Below are 9924 nucleotides of genomic sequence, written 5' to 3'. Positions count from 1 at the left end.
GTTTTAGCCTTTCTAAAATGGTTCCCAGTGTGTTTCAGCCTCTTTAACTTCTTATAACCTACTTTTAAAATCTGATCACTTTGCTTTTTATATGAAATGATAGTTGATCGATGAGGCCACATTTATGAAGAAAACCATTCAAATTTGTCTGTGAAAGCAAAGCAAAAACAGGAATCAGGTTTAGGTTCACGCTGATACCAATCAGTCTGAATAGAAATAGAAACAGAAAGCCTTTATTGTCATTAAACAAATGTAAAATGAATTGTCCTGATCTGACCAAAGCGGGATCAGAATATTCCTCATTATATCTATCTGATAGCATAAAAAAGACATTTGTAGCGACTGCATGAGGCCGTGATGAAAAGCATGCATGTATGAAACTGTGAAAACATCATCCTGAATTCATTAAAAAGCATTCTGAAAAAATAAAGACCGTACTGAAACACGGCTTCATATGTAAAAGTGTCTTCTTCCCTTTCAACAAATCTGTGCATGCAAATGAATGCGCCCAGCAGGCGCCTGAGCCGGCAGCAGCAGAAGGCTGAGCAGGTCAGTGCAGCATACGGTGCACAGACAGAAACTAATCCGTCTCTCTGGGCTCTGGCTTCGTTCCCAGATTTCATCGTGTCAGATGGATGCAGCCTGTTGTTCTCGTGTCACTTTCTCCCTCTCGGTTTCCTGCTCTCACTGTCCTCCTCCCCATCCCTGTGCTCTGACCCCAGACCTGTGGGAGCGCGACCTGGTGGAGCTGGTCCTGGAGGTGTCGGTGTCGCAGGTGTCCCACCGTCAGCGCGACATGCTGCTGCGACAGGTGGGCGTGCTACTGGGCGTGCTCGACAGCGACATCATCGTACGAGAGATCAGTGCTTTCAACGAGCACAGGTGAGCTACTCTCCAGTTTTTAAAAAATTTCCTAACGTTTATTTTTCTTGTACAGATTTTTATTACTGGCAAAGCTGCAGACACATGATGTGAGTAAAAGTAGCCAGGACTTTTAGTACTGGACCCAACAGATCCTGGCTTAATTGGGTTTAATATACATGCATTTGTACAAAGTCATTAAGCCTCTCAGAAGTCGTTGTCATGGTTCCCCTTTACTATCGTAAATTCCAGACTATTGAGCACCTGAATATAAGCTCCACCCACTGACTCTGAACAGGAAACCAGGTGTGTACATATCCAGGCTGCTCTGGTCTCTAAGCTGCAGGTGTCCACGTTGGAACATGAGATATTTACACAGAAAGATGTTTTAACTTTTATTTAAATGCGTACCGTAGCTGCTTTTTTCTGAACACTTCCTGTAACACGGCTGGTTAAGGAAATAAAACTCCAGCAGCTACCAGGAAAAGTCACTGATGGCTATCTTCATCTTCCTCCTGCACTAAAACCACTAAAGTCGTCTTCTTCAGTGTCTTCAGGAGCTGAACAGCCTCAGAATCACTTCGTCACTTCCTCAGTCTCTCTGTCGTCGTCGCTCTCAGCGTCACTTTGGTCTCGAGGCGAATTCGTAGAAACCAAAAAATCCATGAATTAGCCGCATCGTTATTTAAGCCGCAGTGTTCAAAGCGTGTGAAAAAAGTAGCGGCTTATAGTCCAGGAATTATGGTCGCTAAACCCCTACGATGCTCGCTGTTTTCCAACGTGGAGCTACTGCCTCCTCTGGTCCCTACAGTATTAAACAATTAGAGGTTCTACTTGGTAGCGTAAATACAGCTGATGTAAAATAGTCCAAATCTGTATTGTCTAGAAATAATGGTATTAGATTGGGACTCGACAGATGCTAAATATGTGACTCAGATCGCAAGCAATTTGATCAGGACATCTCTAATAAGATTCTTTATTTGTCGAGCACACTTCAAAGTTCAAAGTGCTTCACAAGACAGCGAAATAAAACAGAGAAGTCATGAAATCATTAAAATTTAATAGAGTGATAAAAACACAATATGGTGAATGAAAACCAGCTCGGTGTCAGAAAAGATAAACGCAAATACATAGTGCTCAAGTAGCTGTTAGGTTTACCACCAAGATCTGGAGTTTAGCTGATTCCAGCTTGTGTAGACAACTGGCTGGAGGTCATTAAGCCTCAGAAGTCTTTGTCCTGGTGCCCATTCATGAGCTAAACCCCCACAGCGCTCTCTGCTGGCCAACACGGACCTGCTCTGATTGTTTCAGTATTTAACAGTATAGGAGGTTCTACCTGGTGGAACAACCAGGTGCTACAGCTGATGTACAACACCTGAAGTGTGTGTTAACTTGGAAAATATTATTGGATATCGGCACATACCAAATATTAAATGACTCGGATCATGTGCAAAAGATAAAACCTGGCTGGAGCAGCCTTACTACTCAATCCTAAAATAACAGAAAACATGAGATTTGTGAGTTCTTTGGATCATATCAGAAACACTAAGAGAAATCAGCTTCACCCACCGTCACACCTTTAATAAACATATAAGCTACGGATCACCAATAAATGATTAACATATTAATAAATGATTACCTGAGAGCAAACAATTGATTTTACTTACTGGTGATTACTCTCCCTGCTGTCGTCCTCAGCACTCGTTTGGTCTTCCTGGTGTCGGGCGGTCAGGGGCGCCCTCCCCTGTCCGGTCGCAGCGTTGCACTTGGCCTCCGCAACAAACTGCGCAAACAGAAGAATGACTTTTTCATCTACAAGGCCCGACGAGTCGACACAGTCAGTGAGTACCTGGCAGGTGTCGATGCATGCAGCCAGACGAAAGAAGTAAAGGAAAAAGGGATGTTGACGTTGGCATTTTATATATTAGATTATAAACTATCAGTAAACGGTGCGTTTTTATTTGTTGTGACTGTGAGCCTGAGGCTGCAGGCGGTTCTCAGGAACAGCTGCTTTGACCTCTTGGTTCTGTTACTTAAGATAATGGTGAGATAATGACAGTGATTGATTGGACGGAGGCCACTCAGAGCCTCTCAGGTTTTTGACCTGTTGCTACAAGTTTTGACTCTTTATTCTTTCCTCTGTGGTGAAACTTGGACGCTTTAGTCTGAAGCCCTCTTCAGACATGAGACGTGTGACATTGCTGACTTCAGGGTTACGTTACGTGTACGTTATATGTTTGTCATAGACAACAAATCAAGTGACATATGATCGCCCACCACATTGTCCTATGTCAGTAAGCAGGAAGAGAGAGGCTCGTCACTTAACCCTCTGAACCCTGAGCAGTTTCTGGTCTGCAGTATAAAATCCATTACCTCTGTGGAAACAGGACAACCACAAAGAAGGAGAGAGAACTCAGAAATATAATCTGTGCAGTATAACACAGACTTGCATATAAAATCTTTGGTACTTCCTGGTCTTGCAGTTAAAGAAGAGAAGCTCATGTGTGAAGGGGGCTTTGTACTCAGGTGGCCTGTGAATATTCTCCTCTGTGATGTTAAAGCTTTGGCCTCACTAAACCTCCACTCTGCTGCTCCTCAGTCTGTCAGCTCAACTGTTCCAGTCACGGCGAGTGCGACTCGTTCACTCGGCGCTGCGTCTGCCATCCTTTCTGGATGGAGAACTTCATCAGAGCTCAGCTGGGAGACACAGAGAGCAACTGTGGTGAGACCAGATGAATCTGTCGAAAGCAGCTTTTTGTCCTTCTGAGAGTCAGACGCATGTTTACGTAGTGAAACTGAACACAGAGTGAATATAGAGACGGTTCATGTGGTTACGGTTTTGTCGTCTTGATGTATGTTTACGTTGCGCTTATTCCGTTCTTAGTAACAAACTCTGGTTTTGTGTCCAACACATGTTTTGTTTTCAGAGTGGAGCGTACTCTACGTGACTATAGCCTCCTTTATGATCGTGGTGGCCGTGGCAACACTGGTGTGGGGGATGGTGTGCTGCTGCAACAGGTGAGTTCAACACCGCAAGTTTTAAATCATATGTTAGGAATCGTATTAAATATCATTAGGTACGCGCTGCACTCTACCTGTTTAACACCAACGCATCACTCTTGGTTTTTGTTTGGTTTTTTTTGTCCTGGAAGGCGCAAGAGCAAAGTGCGCAGAAGCAAAAGCCGATACAAAATACTGGAAGCCGACGAGCAGGACAGTCTGGAGCTTCAGCCGCCGAGAGCTGGTGAGACAGACTCACTGACAACACAACACAACCAGCTCCACTTCACCTTTACTGTCCTGAATTCAAAGTCTGCTGCTGTATTTTGACCAGATTCTGATTCAAATGTCACAAATGCGTACATCGTTTGAAAGTGAAAAACCTCAAAATTCAGATGGTGTGATCCATTCTAAAATACCACAGCTTCAATAGTTCCCTACTTTCTTTGACTCTCTATTTTACCAACAACCTAGAATCAACGTGTGCAACATTTTCCAGCTGTTACAAACTCTGGGAACTCTACATGCTGTGGATATTTACCTATTTACATTCGGCTGAAAACTGTCCCAGAATTTCTGTCACGTGACTGTCGGTCGCAGCTGAATCGGTTAAACCTTTAAAGTTGCGCTGAGGAGTGCAGAATTATTAGCATTAAACAGAATCGGGTTACAGCAAACACTTTATTTTTGGCAAATTTTTAAGTAAGCCAAATATAATGAAGTGTTTTTGATTAGATATTCACAGTTCTCTGATTGAACAGCCTGTCGCAGAAGAGCAGTTTAATTCCTGTTAAAAGAATTTGACGATTCTTTGTTTTTACAGTTTTAGATTCAGACAAATGATGTAACTTTGGCGATATTTTTATTTTTTAAGAAGATAACATGCCTTTTAATGATGCCCTGGAGGTTCAGAGGGTTAATACATGGATCTCCTGTTTAAATGGAGGACTAAATACAATCCTGTTCTGATCCAACTCTTCTCCCGTGTCCTCCTGCCAGCCCGCCTGAAGCCGGTTCCTGCTCCCACCTCCTCGGCCCTCATGCACTCGGACTCGGACCTGGACAGCGACGACGGGCAGGGCGGCGTTCCCTGGACGGAGCAGGAGCGAGGCCACCTGCTGAGGCCCCAGAACGGATCCCTGAGGAACGGCCAGGGCCCGGCCCGGCCCAAGAAGCAACGGGAGGAGCTGCTATAGCAACAGAGGAGGGGGGAGCCGGCAGCTGTCCCTCCTCAGTCCTCCCTCCAATCCTCACTCTTCCTCTTTTTCTTTTGCTTCCCTCCACGAAAACCTCACACCTCTCATCCGCGAAGACTGGAGCTGTGCAGCAGGTGGACGGAGGAACATGCTGGAAACATGTCGTCCCACCTTCGCGCCGCTGAAACCTGCTCCCACGCTGAGCCAACGGAGGGACGGAATAACTGCTTCTCACTCAGAACTCGTGCTGAGCACTGTGTTTTCACCGCTACATAAGAAACAAGCCCTATAACTGAACACAGAGACATAAGGAATGTACCGCTGCCCTCTTACTGCTGGCTCGCATCACGAGAGGACGTAGATGAACTCTGCTTCAACGACACGAAAACCAGCCACTCGACACCTTGCCTCTCGTAGACACGCATGTACAAACACGTCACTGTTTCAGGTCGACCCGACGCTACCAAACACTGCCATTTTTAAACCAATGGTGAACTCTGCTCTGACTGAAGGAAAGACAAAAAAAAAACAACCAAAACAGAGCAGTGATGGACCCACTCCTCCCCCCCAAAAAAACAAAAAAAAGTCAAAAAACACGTGCATGTAGAGCGACGGATGCAGCTCCGGTGCAGTCTGACGCCGGAGCGATCAGCTGCATGTTTGTGTGTCGGGTGTATGTGTGGACTTTTCTGGCTGCGGTGCCAAAACATGTTTCTCCAGAGCAGTTTGTATGTTTTTATGTCCGTTATTAACCCACAGAAAAGTCACACTGTTGTCAGAGTTTTAAAAAAAACAAACAGCTGAAGGCTTCTTTAAGTCACTGGAACACACTGGAGTTCACTCAACAGGGAAGACGGAGCTCTTCGTCCATATTCACTCATGTACTGACTGCTTGAACCACGAAGACCACTGAGTTTTTGTTTGTCGCTGTGACTAGTTGTCGATGCACTTTGATTTAACCGTCTCGTCTCGCGTGTGAAAAAGGGAGAAGTTTGTCTGTTAAAGTTGGAAGGTTCAGCCATAAAAACGGGACTTTGCTGCATTCAGAGTTTCTTTCCTCCTCGTTCAGATCAAAGCTCCGTAGTGAATGTGAATGCGGCTCATGTCCAGAAGCACCTTAGAGATTTTAGCGCTTGTCTACACGAGCTGGACGGTGTCGGTTTAATCCAGGACAAAGCTGGCCTTTTAATCTTGAGGGAAATCTTTTACATTTTCTGTTCTGTTGTGATTTTGTTTGTCTCCAACATCTGAGGACATTTATCTTTGTTTCCCAGTTTGTTAAAGGATGGCTTCACATTTTATCTTAAGACAACAGTCAGGCGTAAACTTTGAAACCGGTTCTACTGGCTGCCGTCGTTCTTCTGCTCATAGCAGCGTTGACCCTCTGAACTCTGAGCAGCTTCTGCCTCGTTTTTCACTAAACAGAATGAAGGAGGAGAGACGGCTCAGTTTCACACAGAATGACACAAATCATAAAACTGAAAAGTCCTGGAATCAGCATGCCCAACATTTTTCCACAGATGTGACAACAGGAGAACAAATGGAGGCTTTACATCCTATAGATGTTTAACTATTTATAATTTATCTCCACACTCGTAAACACATCCTGCAGGTCAGAACTTTTCTTGTGAGACCACAGCAGAGTCACTGACTGCTTCACAGTTCTGCTGAGGAGCACAGAGTGTTTAGTTTATTACATTTAATCTGGTTAGAATGAACGGCTTGTTTTTAGCGAATCTGTAAATGACACGTGATTTACAGTGATGTTGACAGTAGATCACAATTTCAAACTTAGACTGATTTCCCAGAATCACACATAATTAGTTTAAGAACCTTCAGAAATTACACGCTTCTGTCTCTGATAAATGATGTCATTTCGGCAGGTTTTAGGGTTCAGAGGGTTAAAAAAATGTAATCAGATTTTCTCTAAAGCGATGGGGGTCAAAATCCACGTTCTGGTCTCGTACTACAAGGTTTGTTTGTTTTTTTAATGCAAGAAAGTCCAACTAGTATGTTTATGAGAATTTTGGTCTTTTTAGTTAAAAATTTCCTCTTTTTTTTGTGTTTTGTTGCTCAGCGTTGCCTCGTAGAGCCGAGCCATTTATCAATGTTCTTCATATAAACAGGATGTTATAGTTACTAAAAAAAAAAACACAAAATTAAGATTTTTTTCAAATATAAACTCCAGCAGTGTTTTTACAAAAGAGTGAGCAGCAGGACAGTCGGAGCTTCAAACTGTGGCTACTCCGTTTCTAAGCATCTTTTTCTGCATCAGTTTTGTTTTCAGACTGACATACATGTCTGTGACGTGACAGGATTGGTCGGCTGTTACTCAGAGAATTCTAACTTTAAGGAGATATTTTAATATTGGATGATTTTTTTGCTCGATTTTGTCCCCCGTCGCCGACGTTAAGAAGGGAGCTCTTCATAGATCAGACAAGCTGTGAATCCATCCTTTAAACTTTGAAACTGACACAGTTATGAGTAACTCTGTGTGATCAGAGCTTTACAAACAGCATTACTGAACTTTGTTTAGGGATACGATGGAAGCTGCACATCCAGACGGAGCTCAGTCCCCAAAAAACAAATCATTTCTTCAAGAGCAGAAGGTTAATCTGAGGGCTGTCTCTTCTTCTGCGAGCAGATTATAAGAATAATTCAAACAGGACGCAGCAGGAGGTTTTATTCCTCCTGTTTGCAGTCGGAGGTGTTGGCTCGACGCCTCCCAGTGGAAGACTTTAACCAAACCAGACTCCTCCCGTAACACCTCGCTGTGCGATCGCTTTGCATGCAGGACGTGAAGCTGCCCCACGGATCCACATTTTGAGCCACTGTTCCTTTGGGTGTTGATTCAGTTCAGCCTGAACTCTGTGAAATAAGCTACAATCACTTTCTTTATCTCTCCAGTGAATCTTTCCGGCAGTGTTTAAGTCCTGTGTGAGTAAAATCAAGCGCACCCAAGTGCCAACTCTGTAAAATCTGTTGAACACGTTCAGATCCTGTCACGTTCTTCTCATGTTTCTTTGCACAACCGAATCGCTGACTCACTGTCATTTGATTGTTTCCCAGAACCTCATCTCAGCGTAATTTTTCTGCTTATTTAACGCGACGGAATCCAGCTTTTCTTCTGTTACGTTCACTAGTCGTCTTTGGGATTTAGTGGAAAGTGAATTGACCTCGACTCCGATGAGTCCACTGTGAAGGCAGACGGAGAACACGTGGAGCAAATGAAGGGGCTTTGATTTGTTCTGTTTGTTTTTTTGTTTTAAACGAGTTTTTAGTGAAGGATCACCCCTTCCTTTCTTTCTGTGACCTGATGCAACTGGATAATCTGTAAATTAAAATAAAATGTTTTGGTTTGAGTTTTCTGATCTAAACAAAGACTTCAGTGGCAAAAAAAATCACTTTTCTTACTGCTGGGGAACACATTTAGGATGAGAGGTTGTCACGGCAACATGTTTCTGTCTATATGAGATGAAACTGGTCACCTGGAAGCTTTTTATTTTATGTTCTTGTAAATTTCTGAGCTCAGTAAATCAGACGCCCACGTGTTGCTGCAGCGATCAGATCACGTTATTGTCTCTCAGTTTGCCTCCTCGTCAGCTTTTATCAGCACATTAACCTTTGCTGCTCCATTAACACTGTTTGAAGACTCTGGGGTCCATAACCGAAGCCTTTTATCATCACTCCTCTTGATTCATTTCCTGATGGAGCCGAGGTCAGTCGACATTTTCCATCTTTGACTGTAGAGGGCTGACGACTGACAAACAAGTAGGAAAGATGATTTTAGAGAAGATTTTAAAGTTTTTGTTGTGTTCTATATGTAAAAGCAACTGAAATGTCCCTTTAAAAGAGGCCAGAAGACACAGAATTAGTTTCCTGCCTCTCAAAATTTAAAGATTTGCTCATTTTCCAGCTTTTATATTGGATTCAATAACATGAAGAAAAAAACGAGACTTTAAAATCCTATTCTGACAAATGTGAGTCACAATTTTAGTGGGAATTGTATTTTTTCTAAACTTTTACCACTAAAAAAAAATATTTTAAAGATATTATTTTTGCTGCAGTTGGTACCAAACATGTTGACCTGTCTTCAGAATCTGATTTGCAGGTGGAGTCATCTCTGTAGTATTTTAGATATTATATTTATTACCATATTGTCCTTCCATCCATCATCTCTACACCTTCATCCTCACTAGGGTCATGGGGGGCTGGAGTCTATCCCAGCTGACTCAGGGTGAAGGCAGGTTCACCTGGACAGGTAACCAGTCTATCACAGGGCTACACTTAGAGACAGACAACCAAGCACACTCACATTCACACCTACGGACAATTTACAATCACCAATTAACCTCAGCATGTTTCTGGACTGTGGGAGGAAGCTGGAGAACCCGGAGAGAACCCACGCTGCATGGGGAGAACATGGAGACTCCACGCAGGAAGATCCCAGGTGTCCTCACCGGGACGTGAACCAGCAACCCTCTAGCTGTGAGGCGACGGTGCTACCCACTGAGTCACCTTGCAGCCCCACCATATTGTGATAATGCTTATAATTAGTCATACTTCTGTCATTTTAAACTGAACATGTTTGGGTTTGGGGATGTTGGTTGGACAAAAGAAGCTACTCTGACATTTTTTCATTAATAGAAAAAAAAAATAACTTAAACTTTCCTCTTTTTTTCTTTTTTTTTAGCATATTTACACTTTGTGTGCATAAGAGTTATTTTCTAACATGACAGGTATGTCAAAAAAATTATAATTGCAATTATTTTTGACAGATTTTACAATATGAGCCATGATTTTATTGGTATTTTTTTATACTAAAGACAAAAAACATTAGATTGCTTGATAATGATGATAATTTATA

At 43.0% G+C, this 9924-nt stretch overlaps 1 protein-coding gene across 1 annotated transcript in view; it reads left to right on the top strand.

Moving 5' to 3' along the window:
- The window catches only part of kiaa0319l (KIAA0319-like ortholog), a 35358-nt gene extending 26918 nt beyond the window's left edge, over positions 1-8440 (top strand). The window contains exons 18-23 of the mRNA XM_008304945.1: positions 723-882; positions 2560-2702; positions 3461-3583; positions 3789-3879; positions 4014-4105; positions 4861-8440. Coding sequence (XP_008303167.1) covers positions 723-882; positions 2560-2702; positions 3461-3583; positions 3789-3879; positions 4014-4105; positions 4861-5057 — 806 coding nt within the window. The 3' untranslated portion in view covers positions 5058-8440. The remainder of the gene's footprint in view (positions 1-722; positions 883-2559; positions 2703-3460; positions 3584-3788; positions 3880-4013; positions 4106-4860) is intronic.
- The last annotated feature ends 1484 nt before the right edge of the window (positions 8441-9924 follow it).

This window comes from Stegastes partitus, unplaced genomic scaffold, assembly GCF_000690725.1.
Source record: "Stegastes partitus isolate 25-593 unplaced genomic scaffold, Stegastes_partitus-1.0.2 Scaffold2360, whole genome shotgun sequence".
NCBI classification, from domain to species: Eukaryota; Metazoa; Chordata; class Actinopteri; family Pomacentridae; genus Stegastes; species Stegastes partitus.
Note: the sequence above shows the minus strand (reverse complement) of the source record. Positions and strands in the feature narration are given on the sequence as shown.